This window comes from Streptopelia decaocto, assembly GCF_964273445.1.
Source record: "Streptopelia decaocto genome assembly, chromosome: 2".
Classification (NCBI taxonomy): domain Eukaryota; kingdom Metazoa; phylum Chordata; class Aves; order Columbiformes; family Columbidae; genus Streptopelia; species Streptopelia decaocto.
In genome coordinates this window covers 120115838-120141461 of record NC_138655.1, presented here as the reverse complement: position 1 = coordinate 120141461, position 25624 = coordinate 120115838, and the positions used below count along the sequence as shown (strand labels likewise).

General features: G+C 38.4%; 1 protein-coding gene across 4 annotated transcripts in view; it reads right to left on the bottom strand.

Moving 5' to 3' along the window:
* Positions 1–25624, bottom strand: part of OSBPL10 (oxysterol binding protein like 10) — a 117682-nt gene that overhangs the window by 33729 nt on the left and 58329 nt on the right. For all 4 annotated transcript variants that reach the window (XR_014183436.1, XM_082046609.1, XM_082046611.1 and 1 more), the window contains 2 exons: positions 16504–16714; positions 7001–7155 (listed from right to left, as the gene is read on the bottom strand). Coding sequence is in view for 3 of the 4 variants with exons in the window: in XM_082046609.1 (XP_081902735.1) it covers positions 7001–7155; positions 16504–16714 (366 nt within the window). In the remaining variant the exon portion in view is untranslated. The remainder of the gene's footprint in view (positions 1–7000; positions 7156–16503; positions 16715–25624) is intronic.

Genomic DNA, 25624 nt, shown 5'->3' with positions numbered 1-25624 from the left:
TTTTATACAGCTATCTGCTTGAGGACAGTGGAACCCTTGACTTGAAAAGCTTCTGAGATTAGTTTTCATTCTGATGAAGCGCTTGTCCATCTCAGACTGTGAAGACAACTGTGTGGTCTCTGTACATGATGATGCAGAAGAGTCCTGCCTCCTTCACCTTCTCCTTCCAACTCCTCCTCTGAGACAAAGTTTAATAATTAAATAGTTTCATGCCAGCTGTTTCCATATTTAGGGCATTTCAAATAAAGAATCACAAGAGTTCATCACCACAAGCAGAAAACACTATTTTTTCCCTAGCAAGACCAGATGGAACAGCTGAAGCCAGTTTGAGTGATACTTCACTAAGCAAGATCAAGCAATTCCAACCTGAGGCAAATACTCACTGTAGAAGACTTCAGCCCAACTTACTAAAGTCTAGCTGAGTTATTGACAGTCTTAATGAGATGGGTAAGCTTACTAATGGGCAGTATTGCCAAGCCCACATTTATAAACATACGAAGAAATAAAGCTGACAGCGCAAAGAAAATCGATTGGCACACAACAAATCAATTAGCACACAATCCTGAAATAAAATTAACATTGGCTTCAGAGTTCATTTTGCAGAGGGCACAGGTTTTATAATGAACAGACTAAGCAATTGATCCATTTTAACTCAATTTTTAAGCATTACTGTAAGGGAACCTGAGTTCTTTATGTTCCAATGATTAGTTTTCACTGACTTTCAGTACTAATTATGGAATGCCACAAGAATCAGAGCCTCATGTTCATTCAATTTACATGCAAATTTTGTATTAAAGCTTCATATTTTTAAGTAGAATATTATTCTCAAATACATTATATAAATAGCAGCTGGAATACATGCATTTTGGAGGTGGGAGTGACTCCACAAAATGCAATGGCTTTGGCTGGAGCTACATTTTTATTAATTATTTGCATTGTTTGCTGACACAGTAACTATTCCAGAAAGCTAGCAAAAAAATAAATCAAAATTAGCTGGATTATCTTAAGTCATTGTCAATGCTGTTGCAGCAGGCCTAGGGTCATTTAATTCTACTTTTAGTGTAATTGTACATTTAATCCTTAAATATACCTTCCCTCGATTATCCTTAAATATACCTTAAATTTATTATCTCAGATTTCATTTTTTAGATGGTCTGCTAGTGAATGGATTAACCGGTACCATCTTTGCCTAGAGATTAATTTATCTATCCAAGTCATTACAGGCCATTTACTGTGCTCTTCGGCCCAAAAAGCACTTAATTATGCAGAAGGCAAAAAGCAGAGCACATTCAGAAATCCTCTCATGTTTGTACTAAACAGTGAAAAGACACTCTCTGTAATACTGTAAATGTTAACTTTCCCAGCCTGACCTGTTCTCCTTCCATCACTGCACTTGTGGTATATTCATGGCTAAGGTGATCTCCCAACTTCAATTGCACAGATTTATGTCAAGTACAAAAAGGAACTAAGAAATACTAGGAACAATTTACACTAGGAAACAATTCACAGTCCTGGCCAAGACTGCTGAGACACAGATACATAAAGAAAAGCTAATACTGAATTAGAAGTCATTTCTTGTATTTGGCTTGGTTTCTAAAACTGCAGGAGCACTCTTAAAATTATTTCTTAGCATCTCTAACACATTCTGTAATAGCTTTAATGGCTATTACAGCCTCTGTAAAGGATGAAGATTCATCATATTAAGATGACTAACCCACAGATAGAAAACTGCTTGATCTTGAAAGCAACTATCACCTGAAGAGATTGGACAAGACCACATCATCTTCTAAAATCAAGAATTTAACCATTCAGTATGTCCTGCAAATAGCGCAGTTACTTTTTACAGTTGCAAACATCAAGGTTCAGATCATCTAGGGGACTGAAATACCTTTAATGACCCGGACTTGACTGCCCTTGCAATCACTATCACAATTAAAACCTGGTTTAGCAGTTAGATAATCAGAGCTAAAGCCTCAATCCTACAGAGCTAAAACTTCAATCCTATTAAAAAGACACTTCAATATGGAGCACAGTTTCTCATGCACACAAGCAAGGGAAAGTCAGGGACAGGAAAGCAGAGAGACTGTGCAGATAACCAGATCCACAGGATGTAAAGAATCAGGTAGCATTGGATTTTAAGGCAGAAAAATCACATGAAGAGAGCTAAATTGCAGATGTAGCTACAGCACTTTTTTTGTAATAATTCTTGTCTAAACTACTGGATCAAAAGAAAATTATTCCTTCCCTCTCAGGTCCTGCATAAGAACAGCTTGTTTCCCATTTGTGCCTGGCTGCCAGGGGAAGCATTTGGGCTGCAGCTACATGTTGTCAGCTCAGACAGGGAATTCTGACACGTAAATCACAATTAGTTGAACTGGAGCAGTAGTTCACACATGAAAGTGATTCACACCTTTATTCTACTTAGGCACCAAGTTTATTACAACTGAATTTACTGTGTGACTCAACATTTTACAACTAATGAGTTTCAGCATTTCTTGAAAGGAATTTCAAAATTATAAACCCGTAAATGAAGGAAGCAAAGTCCCATTTACTGCAAACTGGACGCAGACCAAGTTCATGTCACAGCTCTGAAGAGCGTACTCTAGCATATTCCACACCAGACTTGTCCTGTTCTGCTTTAAGGGAAAACCCTATATAATACCTTGAAATTATAACATAGGTTACACCAAAACTTTTTCATTAGGTGATGCACAAAAGTATCACATCAACTCACATCAGATGGAGAATAGTTCTGTGCAGCACAGCCCTTATTGCTGCTTCCACCTCATGTTTCGGGTGGACAGACCAAAAAAAAATCCAAAAAAGGAAATTAACTAAAACTTGGAGGCTTATACAAACGAACAAACAAACAAACAAGTTATAAAACTGTCAGGGTTACTTCTTTCAGGGAAGATAACAAGCTCTAACTTTGTGCTGTCCTGTATCACAAACTTAAAAGAAAACTCATCTGGGAAAATGAAAAATAATTGAATTTCAAGAAAGGACATGCTAAAATAGCCACGAAATTCAGAAGAAAATAATCTCTGCCACAAAATCTTGTATTTTCTTAACTAGTTTAGGCAATATCTCAAATTATATCCCCGCACTTAGAAGCAAGGAACACCCTAAAAAACAAAAGCAATTAAACACCAACACATTATCTAAAGAGAAGAATTTTTAGCTGCTACATTATTTCACCAGGGAAAAAACTCTGCATTCCTGAAACCCTGACAGTGTGACAGACTAAAAAGAAAGGTTCTACTTTAGTTATCTACAGCATCAAAACTCAAGTTCAAAACCTACTATATCTCTCAAGAATGCGTAAGTATTCAAAGAAAATTGCATCAGATGAACCTTGTTATTCCAGAAGAGGATTACAAATATCCATGCTTCTTCATAAACATATGAAAATCATGGCAGAGACCAAGTCACTGGTTTGTTAATGACTTTAAATGAAGTCTAAACACCGTGCTGAGAATTAACACAGTTATCGCTGAACACATCCAGCCCCTTGGCTGTGCTGCCAGGAACCTGCTGCCACAGGCACCCTGCTGTATGGGAAAGGCTGCCCAGCAGTCACCCTCCCTGCAACATTACCAACATCTCTGCTTTCTTTTTAAAATTACTGCTGATCCACATGCCTACAGCTATCTTTTCCTTATAAATAACATTCTATAATATAAGCAGCTGAGCCGGTTGTTCCTTGAGGGTAGTAATTTAATGGCTTTTTCTATTTCAGATTACAGGTCAATTCACAATTTGTTTGGTTGGTACATCTACTATATTCTGACGAACGTCAGCCGAAAAGCTTTCTCCCATTCCTTTGGTGTATAGCTTCTAAGAGATCGAGGTTATACCATAGAAAGTACAGATTTTTTTTTTAAATAAAAATCTAGGCTCAGACAAAGAAGAAACTGGAATTAATTTTGATAGCACTGACAGAGGAACCAGCACTCTCTCCTCATCTTTTCTACAAAAGGAAGGCTCACTTCTTTTGGCAGGTATATTTTGAAAGCTGAGTCCCGCTAATACACTACCAACTTCTTCAGAAATGGGGATCATCCATTGCCTAGTTTGGAGCTTTTTTTAAATAAAATCATTAAGAGAAATAAGCTTCATTTGAATGACACTTGTGGATTCCTCTTTTCTTCTACATCTAAAAGACAATGGTGGATAAATAAACAAAGAAATCAGGGTCTTCAATGTCAAAAATTCGTCAGTGACATCTAAATGTATTTTCTCATTCTCTCTGGATACCACCACAGTTATTAACAACAATGTATCTGGACTACAAAACAAGTGGAGTGTGATGATTTGCAGTTGCTTTTATATAAAATTACATATACTAATTAATTAGCATAGTCAGTGCTTTTATACCTTTGAAAATGAACTGGCTACTCAGTGCCAAACCTAGCGTCCTGCCTTAGACACACAAAAAGCCAGAATATATTTTAAAATATGCTTAAATCCTGCACACAGAATTGTTAAAGTGTGTTAAGTCAAACACCTTTGATAACTTTGGGGGGTGCACAGAGACATCATCTCCTGGGTGACTAACTGGCTCAGAGAGCATCCTTAGCAGGATAACAGTTACGTCGCTCAAAGGATTTTTATCTTCTTCAAAGCCTGTTATCTCACCCTCCTTTCTCTAGTCACAACAAGAAGCAGCTCCAGTTTCCTGGTCAATGCTTCGCTCAGCTTGGAAAGCTGGGCAGAACTCGCAGCACTCTAGGAAAACTTCGCCAAGAAAAGGATGTGACCGCAGCAGCCAAGAGGTGCAACCTCTGTAACAGGACAACCTGCTTGATCTGAGGATGAATATGAAAACACAAAAGCTCCAGCTTATGTTACATGCAACTGTTTATCTCTTCCATAATTCAGGTTTCCTGCTTCAGCCTTCTAATACGGCACCAATAGCTTGATCAAAGTTATCAAAATGGAAAAATATATTGGTTCCACTTAAAAAGCACTTCAAATTGCGAGCCAACAGTATCAGTTTCAGACAACACGAAGCATACAAGAACTTGGTGGAAGTGAAGATGCAGGTTTGGAAAGAGCTTCCAGGAATAAATCCCGATTCAGGCCACTTTCTCCGGGCAAACCCTGATTCCTGCTTAATAAACTGTACTACCATAACAAAAACTACACGTGAGTCCAGCTGCTTCTTGTTTCTCCACCAGTCCACAAACTTCCACTTACTCTTTCCGCCAAAAACACCATCTTCAGCTGAGCTTTCTATAATGAAAAAATCTTATTTATTCCCCCTTTTTTTTTTCTTTTTCCCTTTTTTTTTCCTTCTTATCTCTTTTTTAAAGGCTAGTGCCCCAGGGCCTCCAAATGCAGGCTGCTGGTTTCAGGACGACTGCCCACAAAGCACTGAGGATTCCCTACTGCAAACAGTGTGATGCTCCCTTGCTTACATCCACCTTTTCAAGGGTACCCCCTTCTCAATAAATTGTGAGTTCCATGAGCAAAGCAGTACCCCAAGCCACATACACAACTCAGCATCTGTGATCAGCAAGCAAAGGGGAGGGGATTGGACTTAAAAGAAAAATTTTTAAAAGGTAGTTTTAAATAAGTCATATATGTCTCAACTCAATGGCAAAATTATACCCTGAGATGAGTTGAACCAGCTGCTGCTCTTTGTGTTCTTGCTGTAAAGACCATGCTTCCACATTCCATTTGGTCAAGAATCAAAACATATTAAAAAAAATAATGAAACAAATCGCAGTGTATCAGTGAGCAGAGTAGTAACTCTCAAAATAACATTCTTAAATAGCCTCTTGTCTTGAAAACACACTATAAGAAGTGCAGTTGGCTTATCTGAAAAAGAGATTACACAGTTTCCTAATAAAAAGCAATTACAGGTAATTTAAACACTGTGATTAATGGACACTAGGAGTAACAGAATTTGAAATTACTTTCCAAGGACAGATCTGGAAGAGGATCAAAGCAACACAATATTAATAAAAAAATTAAAATAATAACTTAAAAAAATGGTTTAGCCTTGGATTATTTGAATTACATTCAATTGAAGATACTACAAAAGAACTGGAAAAACAAGCAGGTTTATTGACGTCCCAAGCCATTACACGTTTTGTTAAAGGCAATATAATTTAATTTAAGCCATTCCAACTGCCAAAGAGCATTCACTCATAGAAAAAGGCTTCTTCAGCTCTCTTTTCCCAGTTCTGGAGGTCTCACGTGCTCCAGCTGCCCCAGAGTCTGTGGAGTCTCAGAGTGAAGTGTTGTCCTGCTGGGCAGCACTGGTAACTGACGCAGACAGAAGAAGCTGGACAAGTCTGGCATGGTGAGAGACTTTCAGCGCACGAGATGCCCGATACGCAGCTCTGAGCCTCTTCAAAGAGCCGATGCTTCAGAAATGCCCTTTGCCAAGTAAACGCCACAAAAGCACAAATCAACGGGCTGGTGCAGGATGATGTGGACAAGTTCTGCCCATAATCACTTAAAAGGAAAAGGGTTCACAAAACCATATAGTTTTTCAACTCAAAGAATAGTGTTCTATACTCAAGAGACACCCGAACAGCAAAGACCAATGTGGAAGAACAGGTAGCAAGCAAATGTTGTGGTCCTAGTGTCTCCTATCTCAAACCAGCATTAAAAAAAAAAAAAACTAAAAACAAAACCAACCATTTTTTTCTCTCACCAGCAGGCAGAAATGCGTACTGACAGTCTGTTAATTGCTTTTACAACTAGAAAATAGACTGTATGCCTGCCACAGGCTGCCGCCTCTGTCCTAAGCACCTCAGAGAAGCAAAAGCACACAGTAATATTGTCAATGTATTTTTCTAGTTTTCAGAGTGTGCTTCTGCATTAAACTTAGCATTTTCACAACTAATTTCAAACAAATCAGGTACTATAAAGAAAAAAGTACAATAAGTAATTAAACTTAGCATCCACCATCATACATGGTTTGCATCTAACCAATGTCAAGTCTCAGATACAACAGAAATGGCCTACAGGGACCCAGCATGCTTACCTCTGTATTTGGTTGCACTGCCTGTCCATCCTGGGCTGCAGATGGAACTATTGCCCATGTAATGTTGGCACTGGCAGATGATAAGGAGCTGAGGGCACCATTTTTCAGTTGCTCTGTGGAGTGCGACTTGGGCCCAGCCCATCCCAGGATACCTTCTGAAGCAGAAAATGGGTGTCAACTTACAAGAGACGGATTACAGATTTCTTCCATTCATCTCCATCATTCTACTGATACAAAAGAGCTCATACCTTTTATCTGCTTCCATGCACTTTTACTTTAGTAACAAAAATGCTCTAGTATCTGCTATGCCAACTTATCTGTGATAAGTATCTTTTTTAAAAAGTCAGTGAAGGAACATTTTTAAAATATCACTCCTACCACTATATAGAAATATACATAACGATCATACAATCATACAAACAACTATAAATAAAGATCATTGAAAGGCACACCTTGGAAATTAAACAATTATTCTCTACCCAGTATTTTAACAGTTATGAAGTTATCCCAGTAAACATTCTTGATGCTGTCCAGATGTTTGCCACATCTTATACATATGGATCCATACCAGAAGGGTGACTTATCACAGTATCACAGTATGTTTGGGATTGGAAGGGACCTCAAAAGATCATCTAGTCCAATCCCCCTGCTGGAGCAGGAACGCCTAGGTGAGGTCGCACAGGAACATGTCCAGGTGGGTTTTGAATGTCTCAACTCACTTTTGCATCAGACCCCACTCCAAAGACTAGTTTAAGTAACAGGCTCCCAACCCTCCACTTCTTCTGCCTGAAATAAGAGTTTTAAGCTTAGCAGCTCTATTTTATTTCTGTCTGTACTATTAAAAGTTCTCTCTAGATTAAGTGCTAAAATGCTTTACTGGTCCCAAGACCACAGTTTAGAAGAAGTCTCATTAGAAAGACACATACTAAATATGAATCAAACAGAACTAGACATCAATACAACCCTTATTTCTGGGGGCACCTGATTTCCAGGATGGGCCAGTATTTAAGGATGCCAAAACAGAACGAATGATCAGCTAACATGATGGCACAGTCGTTTCTCCCTTACCGCTCTAAAACGTAGTATCAACATTCAAATCAGTAGCTCTCAGCACAGGGCTTAAATTGCAGCTATTAATTACATGCTCCTATAAAATGCAGAGATATGGATAAGAAAATTGCAGCTCTTCAGTCATTACCATAATTTGTATATGAAAATACAATTAGTGCCACAGGGAGGATCTCCTTCTCTCATCACTGACAACTTTTTAAGACATCCAGATCAACATAAAGTACATTAAAGAACATGCAATTTCTCATCTTAATATCACCAGCGGTTACCAGAGGTTGCCTCCTAATTAAAGTAAATGGTTTGATCTGGTGAGATAATGCTGTGCACTATCATATTAATAAAAACAATATTTTTAAAATGGGCCATGAATCCTATAGCTGACCTCTTACCAAATTCTAAGGATAAAATAATTACAGAACACTCCTCTCATCTAAAATGGCACCAAGCTATGATGACATGATAAAACTTCAGGCCTATTTGGTTGGCACGATTTTGTGGCACCACCTTTTACTGAAGAAAGAATAAGTAAACAGTTAAGTATAAAATTATTTTCAAAGATCTGAATAAAAAAGCTGGGAAAAAAAGCCAACTTTTTTTTTTTAATATATATATATTTCACACAATTACTCACATTTCTTACTGCCAAAGGAAGAACATCTCTGTGGCTTTGCTGTCAGGCCACATACTGCAAAGCTTTTTGCATTCCAATGACTCTGAGGACTGTGCCAGTAGATAAGTCCCAGTCACGTTATGTGAACCATGTGAGAGAAAATGCAAGTATCAAACAAAAGATCATTTTCTTGGATTGGTTCTGCACATCAGGAAGCTCACATCTGCCCCATTCCAACGATGGAGTTAAATCAGCACCTGGTATTGGTATATACAGCAAGGAATGAAGAGCACAGTGACTGTAGTGAGAGTATCTCTTTGCTGGCTCCTCAGGTCTTGAGCAACTCGCTGCTGGGAACAAAGGATAAACCCAGATCCCTCAAAACAAGCTCGGACTCGGAGGATAACCTGAAGATCATTTTGGCAGATTCAAAACAGAATCTCACTCCGCATGGGAGGAAGGAAGCCTACCGTAGGCATGAAAAATGGAACTAAATTCAAAAATTTTGAACAGAAATCTTGGTTCCTTGGAGGGAATGTGTAAATTGTTTTTAAATGTCTAGTCTTTTTGATGTTAATTACTACAGATTTCAAAGAGGAAAAAAACAAGAAGTTAAAATCAATTTGTTTCATTTTTGAATAGCCACAAAGAGCTTCACGGAGCATGCCTATGCTTCTCGCTCTTCGTTACTTTGCAATAACAAACCTCAGTCTATTTTTCTGTTTCTCCCTGTCAAACAGCAGAATATTGGATTATTACTGCTATTTTCCTATTACAGAGAGACTAAAAAAAATAAATGGAAAAAAAATGAAATGACTTCTCTTTATGCCAATCTTTGAAAATAAGTAATCCAGTAATTTGCTTTGGCTACCCATTTTCCCTCTGCGCACACAATCTATTTGGCCTTCACTGTAAAAAAATCTTTTTTTTAAATTAATATATATTTTTAAAATCTAATTTCTGTAAGTAAGCACAAGAAAAAGCTCCCACTTCAATAAAAACCTTGCTTCAGGGGAAATTTTTAAGTGGGTACATTTACTTAACCTTCACTTGCACATTTTCTAAAACACCGTATTCGTTTTCCTGTTCAATACAAATACACCGTAAAAAGACTAATTACTTCATCTTTCTCCAAACATTTTAATGACTCTCTTACAGAAACTATTAGAACTACATGAGCATGTTTTTCCACCTGTCCCAAGGGCAATGCTACCCCTACAGAACAACAAATCCTGTCAGCTTAATCAATTTTTAAACAGATCTTAACAACACGTTATGACCTTGCCAACACCAATAGGATGCACAAATTAAGGTCTAAAGGATAACGCGCATCTGTTTCCTCAACACCTCTGTGTATGAGAAAAATTGTTTTGTTAAATTCTGTCTGCCTGGAACTTGACTATTTTGCAAAAGAGACACACGCGGTAAAAGATATCAGCCATAAATCACAGAAACCTAAATAAATAAGAAGTCAGTTCTCTGAACAAGCTGAAAAATTTCCACACCTAGTTTCAAAGTGCCATTAGGGAACTCTGATGATCTTTAATCTACAAATCTTATTCTGAGATGTCAGCATTCTCATATCATCCCAAGGGAACTGCCATATACCTAATATAGCAGCCTACTTTTCAGGCAAAAGCAAAGTTTGAGGAGAGAACTCACCAGAAATAATCTTAAAATCAACTAAAATCAGAATATAATCACTATATAAAGTCAGAGGACACAACAACACGCCATCTACTTTACTCACATTATCAGTTGTACATCCAAAACACCCTCATCTGCACTAGTATAGAAATTACTTTTACCACAAAATAGTCCAGGTAGTTGTTCTCTGTCTCATATCAAATTATTTTATTGGAATTTACTCTCCACAGACCAAATGGCCATCTGTAAATAACCTGATCCACTCTAATGGAGTTGCCATCTTTTCCACTTCATGGCACACAAAATTTAATATCAGTAATTCATTCCCGTTCAAGACTTTAAGAACAAAAAAAAGATATGAAAACTAAACATATTTTGAGAAAGTTAGTTTACCTTCAGAGTTGGGTAAGAATAGGAGGAAATAACTGTTACTGTTTTGCTTTGCTCTCAGTCATAGCCAAAGACAGCTAACAAAAAGGCAAATTCAATTCTTATTTTGATATATTTCATAATTCTAAAGAAATTCTCCAGAAAGGCAGTCACAAAATATATAAAAGCATTCACAGCTACACAGCTATTTTGCTATTTGCTTTAAGACTATGCAAAGCGCTACTCTAATTAAAGCAAAACATCTGTTTCTGTAGTAAGCTATGCAAAAAGTAGAAAGGATGCACCAACTACACAACCAGCCAGATCTCTACCTGCACAGTGCTGGTTCTCTGATTCCAGCAGTGAAAACCCAGACCTGATTCCTTTGAAGTACAGTGCATATGTACACACAAAATGAGAGTTCTTATAGAAAATATCCAAAAATTAGCTTCTTTCTCGCTTCCCCTCAATATCCATTTCCGCTGTGATGAACAGGCAGCAGACAAATCCACTAAGGCGCAGCCTGCCCAGGGAAGTGGTGGAGTCACCATCCCTACAAGATGTGTAGATGTGGCTCTTAGGGACATGGTTTAGTGCCTGAGTTGGGTTAATGGTTGGACTTGATGATCTCGAGAGTCTCTTCCAACCTAAATCATTCTATGATTCTACATAAGTATTTCCCTATAGCAAAGCTACAGTTCGCAACATCCCATCTATTTTAGATTGTGCAATCATTTGTAACCCACACAAATCCCGTAAGGAGAAACACGTTTCTCTTTCACAGGTGCACACAGCAGGAGGGAGGGAAATTCTCCCCAAAGAGAAGGTTTACAGGAGATTTTTCAGTTAAGCAATGTGGAAAATTTTCTTGGTTTTATTCTGATTTTATAGATACCTGATGGAACTTTAAACCACATTTTTGCATTACAATTGATGCATGATATATGCTTAACACCCACCTCAATTGTACAACAAAAAACCTTTCTATTTTTAAGTCCTCTGGTCTCGGTTTAGAGACTGAAAAAAACCGCATACATTCTTTCCTGGTACAATTGTAAGCTAACATCTATTAATAAAACTCTTGCAACATACTGTAACTATCCTCTTAACAAATATTCCCTCAATAATGCAAGTGTGGGCCTTGAGAAGAGACCAAGATTAGATCTGGATTCCTTCCCCTGGCAGGGATGGATGCAACAGTTTTGTCACTCCACTGAATCGCACAGCGGGCTGAACCAGCAACAGCGGGAGGCAGCTGCATATCTGCTTTCCAGATTAGAAAGACAACGTTGTATATGCTAATGCTGTCTGGGGACTAGAAAATAACATTATCTTCCAAAGAAAGACCAACATATAAGGAATAACATATTAGCATTTAGATAGAGCTGCAAATTGTTTCAGTTATTCTCAACAGAAACAAGTCTAGTGATTAGGTATTTAAGAGAGACCTGACTGACCATGACGAATTTAATATATTACATCAGTTACAAAGAACATGTTCTCCCCTGTCTTGTTTCCTCACCCTTCCCAGCTCTTAAGCATTTGGGGAGGGAAGGAATAGAAGGGGTTAAGTAAGAAGGAGGAGGACTCTGCTCATCTTTCTCTCCTCCTGCCATCTCAGCCACAGGAGAACCCCTGGCTGCCATTTGTCACCAAATTGAAAGTATCTAGGTTTTATCTTTCCTGTCCGTTTATCTTCTCCAAAAAGGAGGCAACGGAGAATCTGCTAAAATAAAGTTCAAGTCCACCCTCAACTCCATAAACACCTTCAGCCCATTCACTGCCACGGAAGCCAAAATAAGCAGCATCTGCACATTCAAATGAACTTCAGAAAATCCTCAGTGAGAATGTGCTTGGTTTTTTGTTTTTAAAAAAAATACTCAGAACAAAAGAAACATTCCATTTTACTCTTTGGAAAAGTGGGCAAGTGAGAAACAGAAAAATATAGGAGGGAGTTCCTATCAGGGAGATGCTTTATTCAGTAAACAAACGACTACTGTGAACACAGGCTAAAAGAACGGATTTATCTGTGCAGGCTGCTACTACAAGACAGGATTCTGTCTGCCAAAACACTACAATTTAAAAAAACAGACTTAAAACACAGTGTAAGCTGGTAAAGCTACTTTAAAATAAACATTCAAGTTTGCCCTGTTTGCAGTTTGAGGGGGAATTATGTCAACCATAGCAGTCAATAGGCTTTAGATACTAGATACCAGAGATCCTTCTGCCTAAGGCAGAAAAAATAACACTAAAAGTTTTAAAGTTTGAAGTGAAGCCAAAAGTTTCCTCTCCACATTTTTATTTTAAAAGGCACCTGTTTCTTGTCTGCATGCTAAATGAACTCAAGCTTGTCACAGGGCACATAATACCGATTAGCAAATACTTTACATGTACCTAAGTGGTGGCATCCTTGACCAATAGGAAAATCCTTGACAATTTTCTGTCTCCTACAAAAAGAACAAAATTCCAAAACCCAAAGAAGCTTGTATAGATGCAATTCCTCATCCACGACTCACGCTATACGTAACCACCACTTTCAGCTAGTAATAGTCGCCAGCACATTTTTCAATGAAGGAAAAATATTACAAAGAGATTAGCCAGTGATCAATGCATACACCTTCAATAATGACAGCTAGAAATGAATGTGACATTATTTTGACTCAAAAGTAGAAACACAGACTGGATTTTGTTTCACTGATGTTCTTGTTGATGCACTTCCAAAATTAAGCACTAACAAAAAGATAATCACAAAAACCCTCCCTTGAAGCAAATAAAACATGTATTGACTATCCTTCAAGACAAGATTGAAGGCTTCAGTTTAATCTTCATGTCTGCTTATAGGCAAGACTGACAACTTGTGAGAAACATGAAAATGATGGGGAAAAATCATGTCATCCTTAAACTATTCCATGATAAATGATGCCATAAAATATTCGAAGTCAAGACCTACACAATTCTGGATAAGATTCCACTAAACTGAATGGCAAGCTGCTTTCTTCCACTCACACTACTGGAAAAAAACATAATAATATTTACATCAAAAGAAATGAGAAATTTTTTTTTCTGTGTAAAGACATAAAGGTCTGTAAGTCTGTTTAAAATAGCTGCTATTTAGCTATAATCTTCACAAGTGCATTCCATAAGTACTAGGTCAGAAAATCTCAGCTACTTGCTTTAAAAGCAGTAAGACTGCAAGGCCTACATTGCACAGACAAGTCAGCAATCCTTAAATAATCAGCCATAAAGACTTCAAGGACACATTCACACAAAATGTACAGAGAAAGCAGAGAAAGTAGATACGTATCTACTTTTCAGGCAGTTCTCTCTCTTTATGGCATAATAGTGAGAGCTTTTGATGCTGAAGGAAGGTAAACCCAAGGGTAAGTTCAGATCACTAAAGCTAAGCCATTGATTATTTCTCATACTCCCAGGACTGTGCTGCTGGACTGGAATGCTCTCATGAACTGTAGGCTAGAAGCAAGAAAATAAGTTATCAAATTCCTATCTTGTCCCTCTCTACAAAATTCTGGGGATCCTGCCCCACAATGCAGCAGGTAACGAGACAGCACTGGGATGGAAACATCCAGCAATAAATTACACAGGGCCACCACATCTCAGGGGAAAGGTTTGCAACTTTCTATCAGAGGAATATACAGCTTTTAAAGTAACAAGAGTCATTTCCATCTGACAGTAACAACAGGTGACAGGTTAGGTCATCTTTTGTTGCATCTTCCAGGTATGAAATTTTAAAAATTCACCTGGAGGACACAGGATAAAAATGAAACATATCATCTCTCAGAATTAGAGTTTACTAGATGATTACTTAACGCTCTACCGACTCAGCAGAAATGTTAAGTCTACGAAAGTACGCCTGGACAAGATTAAGTGCACAGGAAAATCAGCAATCAAAGACTTTCAAGGCCAGGTTCTTTCAGGCAACTGTGTTTCATAACAAGTCCTGGGGAAAAAAAAGGGGGAAAAAATCGTTTCACAGACTCTTTTAGTCAGGGAGAAAAGACTAAATATTTCATCAGCTTTTACACCCTCTATTTTTTCTTTTCCTTTTTTTTTTTTTTTTAATTTCTTTAAATTACATACCAAAGAAAAAGCACACGTACACACTGAAGAATTAACTGTTTGCATTCAAGTTCTAACAATTATACTGAAGATGCTGGTGTGAACCACTGCTACAGAATTTTGATTCCTGAAAGGATTCCAGTACAAGTTTAAAGTCTTAGAAGGAACAAACAAAAACACTTATTAAATTTTATTATGTACTTTATAGTCATGGCTGTCCACTTTTTTCCAGAAAATAAGGAATTCACTTTCAGCAATTACCAATGTTATGCTTGCTTTTCTCTGTTCTTGTTCACAGACCCTCAAAAATCAGTGTCAAAATACAGACATTGGTTTAATGGAAGATTATTTGGAAACAGATATAAGGACATATACAAACTCATGTTCTCTATCTCTGATAGTTCACTTAGATCAAACGGACATGAAAAACAACCTTCAGGGACTTTGAAACTAGAAAGTCACTTTTCTTTGAAGGATGCTTATCATCTTTGTACCAAACCATTCTCTTTTGAAATTAAATTATATCAAAAATTCAATTAAACGCACTTTAGCCTTACTATATCAATATGTGCAAGGGTGGGGGTTTTTTTCATTTTCAACAAGGAAACCAGAATACAGAAAATAAGAAAGATTTTTTGTTCATTTCTGTTCCTTTATTAAATATATTAGAATTTGGATGTGGCAAAGTCATGAAATACCCTAGTATAGGTGTCAGAGTTTTGACACCGTTTTTTCCGGGAACCCTTTTCATATCATTTACCTACTTCTCAGCTGATCCTCTCTAATTTCTAATCTCCCCACAAAGGGAATTCTTCAGAAGGCTCCCTACCTAGATGTCTCACCAGCCCTGAGGTCATGTCCTGCCCTATAGTAAACCTACTGTAAGGAAAAGTTGAGGGGGTTGTTGTTGAAGCACCTGAAGAAAACATAAAAAGCCATCTCCATATCCAGAGTTCTGCTGTTGCTTCTCCTCTTACATCAAGTCCTGCTCCTGCTCTTAGACTTGGTAGTACAGTTTGTGTATGGAAAAACACTGACCAATATTTCAGAAAGCTGAAGGTCCAACTTCCAACATTATGGACAGAGACATGTACTGGGTGAACTGAAAAAATTGAGCTATGCGGGGACTGAGAGGCTCATGCCTGCAGACTTCAATGCAGGATCACACTGTTTGACATTTTAGGCTCATAAAAATTAGACACAGTTTTGTTTTGTTTTGTTTTTTTTTATTTGCAGCATGTAGAAGTCTTTCCAAATTTAAAGAAAATCACAGACTGGAATAAATCCTTCCATGTAGAAAAATAGAACTATAATTTTCACTATAACATTACATAATATTACATGTACTGTTATCAAACGAATCTGTATTGTGATTTCAATCTCAAAAAAAAAAAAAAAAACACCACACACATACACAATCCAATCAAGCATGTTCTGCACTGTCATCAAGAACATAGGCTTATCTGTCTGTTCTCCACGCCTCCCCTTTTTTTGTCTTGCTGTCTTCAGAACCTGTTTTCCCTGAGAACACTCAGGACTCCTCTGACATCAACAGATTTTGCCTATTTTTTTTTAGGCAAAGAAAAAGTTATGACACTTGAGGCTGCAGAAGCTTACAAGCTGCTCACCCCAACTTGCCTCTGTAAGGAATGGTTAATTTGCCTGCTTCAGTATCATAATCAAAACCCCCGAGGCACATAAAATAACACCCAAGAGAGCTTGTGCTCACCTGATGGCACTGTCCTGTTGTGATGCTGGCCCACTTGATGCATGCTGTGCTGTAACAGAGTCAGGCATTCTCCAAGGCAGCTCAAGGTGGCAGCAGAGGTAGCTTTTAAAAGCAGCAAGTCCTGATCCAAGGCAGAAAGGGGTCCAGAACCTGGGAGAGCTTCAATGGCTTGTACAAGATTCTTCTGTTGTCCCTCAACTTGGCTCATCATCTGTAAAGGTCCAAAAACATCTGCTGTCATAGTAGATATCACTATGTAGTTGTTAAATTCTTATGGGTTGATAGTGACTAATGTGAAGAACTACCACAAATGGATGTTAATGTTCTGATCCAAATATACCATATACTTACCTACAAAAACGAAGGGCTTGAGACTACCAAAGGCCTGTAAAAATGTCAAGACTATGTTAGATAAAATCGTCTCTTAAAATAGTAGGTTCATAGTAGGTTTAATGGTGTGACTCATAATTTCTGAAAGTCTTTGTAAGGAAAAGTATGAAAACTCAACTTCCTTCTCCATTATGAATTACAGCTTAGATTTTCTTTCCTTTGTATGTGATCTGAGACACCCAAGGAACCTACACTGTCCCTCCTTCTTCTTTTCTACATAAAACATCTAAACACAGTTCAAGAACAGACATTTTTCATTTCTCAAGCACCAGCAATGAATTATTTTCACAAAATAAGGTAAATTGTAAGTTTACAGCCATTAGCATAGGATGCAACTTAGAGTGCTTATTTACTATCAGATATGAATACCAGCTGTCAGGGAGCCAGTTAATCTGTTTCTAGTTTTGGACCATCCAGATGAAGATGAAACGCATGCTTGTACAGCAGATAAAAACAACATTATTTGTGCAGGCTGTTCTTTAAACAAATTGGCAAGTTTCCAAAATCCTTCCTACAGCCAAAAGAAAGATGTTTACAACTTCTCCCTCCGTTTTTACAGTCCGTAGGAAATTATACATGCACATGATGAGTCTTTTTTCTTACACTTACCTTGCAAAAAACTTAATGTAAAAACGTATAGGTTCATACTTGAGGTATCCAAAGCTTTAAAAAAAAAAATCTGAAGACTTCATAAGCAACAAATATTCAAGCTCCATTTGTCCAACCTATTACACTGTAAAAATGTATTATTATGAACTTTATTACTTTTTAATTATCTTAATTATATTTTCAAAGTATGGTGTGCTTCCTGCAGCCTCCTTACGCTATTGTAAATCGACATTGACCAAATTTGAAAAGCAAGAAAGGAAACTGAATCGAAGGTGCAATTAAGTAAAAAGCTATTATTGCAAGGTTCATAAGGAAATCTAGATAAATGCCTTGCTGAAGGTTACAATAATGACATTTTAATAGTCAACATTTACAACAGAGGCCAAAGCTTCAGCAGAAACCACAGTCAATTTTTAATTCCTTTGACAGAAACCAACATCGGTCAGAAGATGACACAGACACCCACGATAGGAAGCTTTAGGGAGCTGCTAGAACCCCAGGCAGTGCCCCGCTTTGAGAAGGCACACACCGTGTAACTGAGGGTTCCTTCAAAGCTGAAACCAAAACTAGAGCACCACAGACAGACACCCACGCAAATACTCCTCCCTTGGGAAAAGAGCTTCTGGAGGCAAATTGAAGGAATGGCTAGGAGAAAAAACACCATCTTCTCTCTGAAGAGTGCACAATATAATCACACAGAAAACTGCTTCCCTCCTTTTTCCATCCCCAATAAGAGCGCAAAGTTAAAAACCTGACATTCTCATGCTTCACAGCGACAGAAATGTTCTATTCTCATTTCTAAGCGATTGTTTTTCCTACCTCCCTTATTTTTTTTTTCTTTTTGCTAGAAACAGCTTACATTTCCAAATATTTGCTTCCACAGGAAATAAATCCAAAATGAAACTTCGTAAGCTTCAAACATTTCCATTTTTCCCTCCTCCTTCGTAAGGGACAACTACATTCTTCTGCAGCTCACAAAAAGCATAAGATAAACTAATCCAAGAGCCTAGGAAACATTTGGAGAATTAACCAAATGCTTGCAGTTATCACCTACCAGAAAGCTTTACAGGCTTTTATCAACTATATTCTTCCTAGATTAGGAGAAATTGAAATAAAACTAATTATTTATTCTCCCTTTATCCAAAACGAGGTACTGCCTCAAGTCTCTAGATGACCTAAATAGTTTTAAAGATGCCTTTTTGATTCATCCGTTCTGTGCTACCTAGTTTCACGGTATAGTTGTGATACCATCAGCTGTTCTACAGACCTGATGCAGCAGAAGACACCAGGAATGGCAACTTCTGTATAGGATTCGAAGTATTTGAACTTGCTGAACATTTACTGCCCAAGCACTGATCGAAACCCACTTTGTTTAAGGTGCTGAATGAACAGAACAAAAAGGAAGAACCTCCCCTAATCTAGAGAGTCACAGAACAATTCTGTGGCAAAGAGGGGAAGGAAATAACATATATTATTGAAATAACCGAACTTTTTTTACATGTTTGCCAGTATATTTTTCTAAACAAGTCCACTGACAAAATATTTTAAAAGAGCTGAAGTGGGGTTGTTCTAAATGGAGCAAACCAAAGAGGAGCTAATACAAAAATACCAAACCATCCGGGATGAAACTCCTGAAATACATTAACCCTTAACAGGACAGACACTAGGCCATGCAGCTATAGGACTATCCTCTACATGACTTGTGGGTCTGCTTTTTGCTATCTCTCGGGGAGTAGAGGCAGAGTACTTGATTTATCAGCAAAGTTGGTTTCAGAACTAGAATGCAAAGCTTTGATTTTGAGAAAGTTAAACTGTAACTTTCTTTTTTCCAAAGTGAAATAACTTGTTCAATTTTGAATGACTTTGCTGTTACACTGGGTTATTTTAGTACTTCACAGCTCTCCATCCTCCCCATTTGCAAATACAGACAGCTCAAAGTAGCAGTTCTCTACTTTTTGTAACAGCAAAGAGTACTTGTTCCCATCTCCTCACCAATTCTCTTTCCACTCTTGTTTCAGCTTTGGCACCCCCTGTTCACCTATAGTTAGTTTCTCATAATATAGAGAAGACACCACATATTCCCACAAATGCACTCAAAGTCCAGAAATACAACTCTCTGCTAGATATGAAATAGAAAAAATGGAAAAACTATCAAGACTACATGTATTAAAAGGAATTATACGCATATACCTAACAAGGTAGGCCTGCATTTAACTAACTGCAAAATGTTCACCTCAGGCTAGGAAAGGACCAGCTCATATGCATAGTTGGTTCCTTTCTCCATCTCCAGGCTGTGGCAGGAGAACAAGCAGACCACATGATGTGTGCCCTGGAAACAGCTGTTCCTGAACCTTGAAGGAGATTCAGGCCTTTTAGCCTGCCAGAAACTCTCAGGTATTGTCTGTATTCTTGCATGGGTTGAACCTGGCTGGACACCAGGTGTCCAACAAGCCGCTCAATCACTCTCCTTCCTCAAGTGGACACGAGGAGAAAAAATATGAAGAAAGGTTCGTGGGTTGAGATAAAGACAGGGAGAGATCACTCACCAATTACCATCATGGGCAGGACAGACTCAACTTGGAGAAATTCATTTTTAATTTATTACGAATCAAAATCGGAGTTGGATAATGACAAATAAAACCAAATCTTAAAACACCTTCCCTCCACCGCTCCGTTCTTCGTGGGCTCAACCTCACTCGCAATTGCTCTACCTCCTCCTCCCAAGTGGTGCAGGGGGATGGGAAACGGGTGTTGCAATCAGTTCATCACACGTTGTCTCTGCTGCTCCTTCCTCCTCATACTCTTGTCCTGCTCCAGTATGGGGTCCCTCCCATAGGAGACAGTCCTCCGTGAACTGCTCCAATGTGTGTCCTTCCCACAGGCTGCAGTTCTTCATGAACTAATCCAGCGTGGGTTCCTCTGATGGGGTGCAGTCATCCAAGAACGGACTGCTCCAGCCTGGGCCCACCATGGGGTCACAAGTCTTGCCAGCAAACCTGCTCCAGTCTGGGCTCCTCTCCACAGGGGACAGGCCCTGACAGGAACTTGCTCCAGTGTGAGCTTTCCACAGTGTCAAAGCCTCCTTTGGGCATCCACGTGCTCCAGCTTGGGGTCCTCCATGGGCTGCAGTGGATCTCTGCTCCACCGTGGACCTCCACAGGATGCAGGGAACAGCCGGCCTCACTATGGTCTGCCCCACGGGCTGCCAGGGAACCTCTGCTCCGGTGCCTGGAGCACCTCCTGCCCTCCTTCACCGACCTTAGTGTCTGGAGGGTTGTTTCTTTCACGTATTTCCACTCCTCTCTCTGGCTGCTGTTGCACAGGAGTTTTTTGCCCTTCTTAAATATATTATCACAGAAGTGCTACCACTGTCACTGATTGGCCCAGTTTTGCCCAGTGGTGGGCCCATCTCAGAGCCGGCTGGCATTGGCTCTGTTGGACATGCAGGAAGCTTCTAGCAGCTTCTCACAGAAGCCACCCATGTAGCCCCCCTGCTCCCAAAACCTTGCCACACAAACCCAACACAGCTATTCTGAGTAACACTACCCTCAAAGAAACGTGCCACCCAATGACACCCTCACAGAAGACTGAATGTAACGGGAATCATCTCTGATGTTTTCCTCAGTAGGTCATCTGCTCTCTACTGCTTCCTCCAAAACAGTAAATTCACAGCTTCTGTTGCTGCCTGCTTCCTCTTCTCCCTGCCTGATCTTAAAATCCTGGCTGATTGCTTTCCCCACATACCCCAGCCACAGCAACTCCTAACTACCCCTTCACAGATGGAATTGCACCTCCTGGATCTTTGTGTTGCAAATACACTTCCAACCATGATGTACGGGCCCAAATGGTTACGTGACAAGATCCAAACAAATGGGTAAGTAGAAATGTTTCTGTTCTTGGGGTCACTCATACACTATGTGAAAGACAGGCAGAAAAAGCTATGAGATACCCTAGGACTGGAAAGAAATGTATTTCGGACATCATAAAGAGGAATAACATTCTTTTGCACAGTAAATAAGCTGAAATTAGCTGCTAAAAATTAATTTAAGAAATAATAATGAAAAATTGAGGTGTTATTTTCTGTGCTAAAAGAAAAAATACAGTAATTCAATATCTTGTTAAAACATTAGATGATATATTAATCTTTTGCATGCAGAAAAATAATCTTACAAAACCTCAATGTTATTTTTGATTTAGGGCTTCAATTTGTTTCTGAAACTAGAAAGAGGAGATTCACAATTATTAAGTATAAATAATAAACTCTCTTGTCCTAAACCAAAGATAAAGAGAAACTTCAAAGGAAGAAAACCAAACAGCCACACCTAAATGGAAGAGTATCTGACTGCTTTTGACATCATTTTATTTACAGGGCAAATGCTCTTGTTATCCAGACTTGGGGACTAACAGGCCTAAGTCTGTTTGCACAGCCCAGTTGAGTATTATGACAATCAGATCATCTTTCCTTCTAGAATTAGTGATCCTACAGGATTTCACCCAACTAATACAGCACATCACAACAACCCAAAGCAAACACCAGCTTTAAGCCATCTCCAAAATGACCCAGTCCACAGCTGTCTCAGGGGCATCTCCCAAGACACAGTGATTTCAAGCTCCCTGAAGCAGATGAAGAATGAACATCACCCATATTACCCCAACGGACAAGCAAACACTCTCCCTTTGTCATACAGGTCATGCCGAGTTGGCCAACAAAATAAGTATTGTCACAAATCCTGATTTTCTATATAACTAATTACTTCAGATCTTCCTACCCTTCTTTTGGAACATAAAAACTGAGGAAGGTTCTTCACACCTCCCCAGCCACAATCTGATATACACATGAACAATTTAAATTTTAACATATGGAATTTCCCTTTTTTGGAATTGATCTTCATACATATTCAATCCTTTCATAGTAGGTATTAAGATACGCCTACCCATGTATATGAAAAAATCCAAAACACTCCAGATAAAAAGGAAAACATCCTTTTACCACTGAGAACCCACAGAAATTCTGTATCATCAAGCTCCTCTGTGACATGCTAGAAATCATTCATCAAGAAGACATTCAGCTCCATCAGTTAATAACTCTTTTTCTTTACTGTAGTATTCTCTCTGGACCACCACTAGCAGCACATTGTCTGTCTACTTATCTCTAGGCAATTTCTCTGAAAGATTTAATGCAATTATTTTTATTTTTAAATCCTTTCCATTACTGTCTGCATGCAAGTTGAAAACAATCATTTAAAAAACGGGAAAGTAAACAACACAATGCTGATATGAAAAACAGAGCATCTGTAAAAATAAACAGTTCTGCAGGAAAAGATTTAGACATTTAAATAGTAACAGAAATAAAACACCAATCACGCTCCTACCAATCCTAAGTCAAGCTGCCCTTGTGAGAAGTTTACTGTCTCCAAAGGCTGGGAAACAGCCAGTTTGCTGCTTCACTTTTGGGGGTTTTTTGGTTGGTTGATTTGGTTGGTTGTTTTTTTAAATAAATAAAGTGTCTTATGCAAACACAGTATATATCACATGCACATATACATTTTCTGGAACTATTAGTTTCTTGCTTTTAGACAACAGTACCAAAAGAAAAACAGATGATACTGGGAAAGGATATGAGGAGAGAACAGCTTTTCAAACCACCCTAGAGTAAGTCGTGATTATGAGTCAGGATCTTGGTTCTTATTGTTAAAGAAGCATATACCACAGGGGTTTGGGTTTTTTTATTATTTTCTTTAACATAAAACATCGCTTTTCATAAAAGCAAAAGCAGACGAGAGACAGAAGAAAGTGCACACACAAAAAATAAAAACCTTCTAAGTCACTGTGAACCCAATGCATTGAGTTGCCATGTAAACCTAGTATAATAATCAATTCTGACCTTGAGCAAGGACTCCTCTTGCAATCTTGACCTGTATTTCATCAACAACACAAACTGACATATTGTAAAAATAAAAATTTAAAACAGACAACCAATATAAGTAAAAGTATAATATATATAGACACATGCACCAAGTATATAGCAAAATGTAAGACATAGACACCTAGAATTCCAATGTCACTAAAGCAATCACACAAATCACAAATTTGACATACTAGCTACCAATTCAGCTGAAGTTCACAATTCCCACTTAGTGTTCCCATGAAACTTTCTCTCTTTAAACTATTTATTCTAGAAAAGGAAAGAGCACAAGCACACATGAAAAAAGACTATTGTAAATACTGTTAATCACAGCTCAAAAGGTATACCTCTCCAACTGAGAAGCCTGTCAAATTAAGGTAACTTCTATAACTGCAGTAAAAGTGTGATGGTTTGTGGTTTGGGTTGGTTGGGTTTTTTTTCAGTTTAATGCATTTTGGATTTGAGTTAAGCATTTATACCTCACCACTGCAGAGCAAGAGAACTTCTACCTTGGCTTAACTTCTGAAAAGCATTCTCAAACTACTCAAGGTCACTTGGTATGTGCACTTTACTACTTGACAAAATAAATTTTCTTGTAAGGATTTATAGGCTTCTCTCTTCCATAAAGTCACATCCATAGATCTTTTAATGGGATTCTATCAATAGCATGCAAGCTAGGAAAGCAAAATTACTGCTTAATATATAACTACAGTGAAAAAGCTATACACAGAGGTTGCTGCTAAAAGTACTGCAATATATAACACAAATCTCTTATAAGGAGAATTTTGAATTTTAGCTTTTAAAGTGTCTAGTGTAAACACGTACAAGACTAGATAATCACGCTTAAGTTCCACAAGTAACATATCTGTACACTTTGCTTAAAATAAAACCTGAGCTTTTGACCAAAAAGAACCTGCTTGAGCTGCAAACATAAAGGAATTCTATCCACAGAGCTTCAGTCTGGATGAAGACCCAAAGTAGCCTCTGTGAACATTACTATGCTAATGAGAAAAAAATATTTTTAAAAGGATCCTAGAACACCAAGTGAGATGCTCTGAAAGCATCTTGGAAAGATGGAACCAGATAATGACATCCACTTCAATTTGCCTTTCTTGATTACTGCTTCCCTCCCATTATGGAGAATAAGCACGTAATTCTCCATTATTGTCATCTCAGGGTACCAACTGGCTTGACCTCAATTATTTTAAAGAAGCAAACAATGAACAGTAAAATTGGAATGACTCGTTATATAATAGTTATTAAGGCTTAGACACACACATCCTATCAATGAAGCTTCAAAGGAGCAAGTTAATTTTCACTTGGCATTTAATTTGCAGACAGAGCCACAAAAAGTGACGGAACAAACAGAACTTTACCTCTGAAAATCAGGATGGCAGCTAATCACTAGGGCACATTTCTTTTTCTTTTCAGTCCTTGCCCCTTCTTTCACAATTTTATTTCTCCCCTTGGAGGAGAATGAAAACAAGCTCCCCCCACCCCGATCCACTATTTTGTGCTCTTTTGCCTAACCAGGAATCTACATAATCTCTGTTACGGGAACAACTGAAAAGCCAGCTGCTACATATCTTCACTGTTTCCTTTGGGGTTTTTTTTGGCTTTTTTTGCTCAGCCTCCTTGTCATGCAGTCTGCAGGGTGGTTCCTTGTGAGGAAGACCTTACAGAACAGAGGAGCAAGTGTCACTGGGACTGATTCTAAAAGGCACGTCTAATACACTCGGGAGAAAACAAGGTGTGGAGGAGGCAGTCTGGCTCCACTGTTTCCTGTTCTTAGCTGCTTTTTCCAGTCTCCTGCTTCCACTGACGCTGCTGCTGTTCCACTGGTCACCATCAGCACCTCCAGGGACTGTGAGCTCTCCACGGACCTCAGCACAGATTTACAATCCCAGGAGCAGCTGTTATTTACCGACTTCTGCTATGCACTTTTCAAACTGGCTAGTTCATTTATTCATATACTAAACGTGATCTTATGCTCCATTCTTTACACATTCAATTCCTATTTTATATCTTTAAATTCCCTAACTTGGATACTTGCTGCACTTGCTGCTGATCCTTATAACACAGTATCGTTTTATTTTGTGAAGACAATATTGATTAATCATTTAACAGACTACAGACTTCTTCCCCACTGGTCTACTACCCAGTAGCTTAACAGTCACACCTCCAAGCTCCCCTGCTGTTAGTTGCACAGCTACAGTA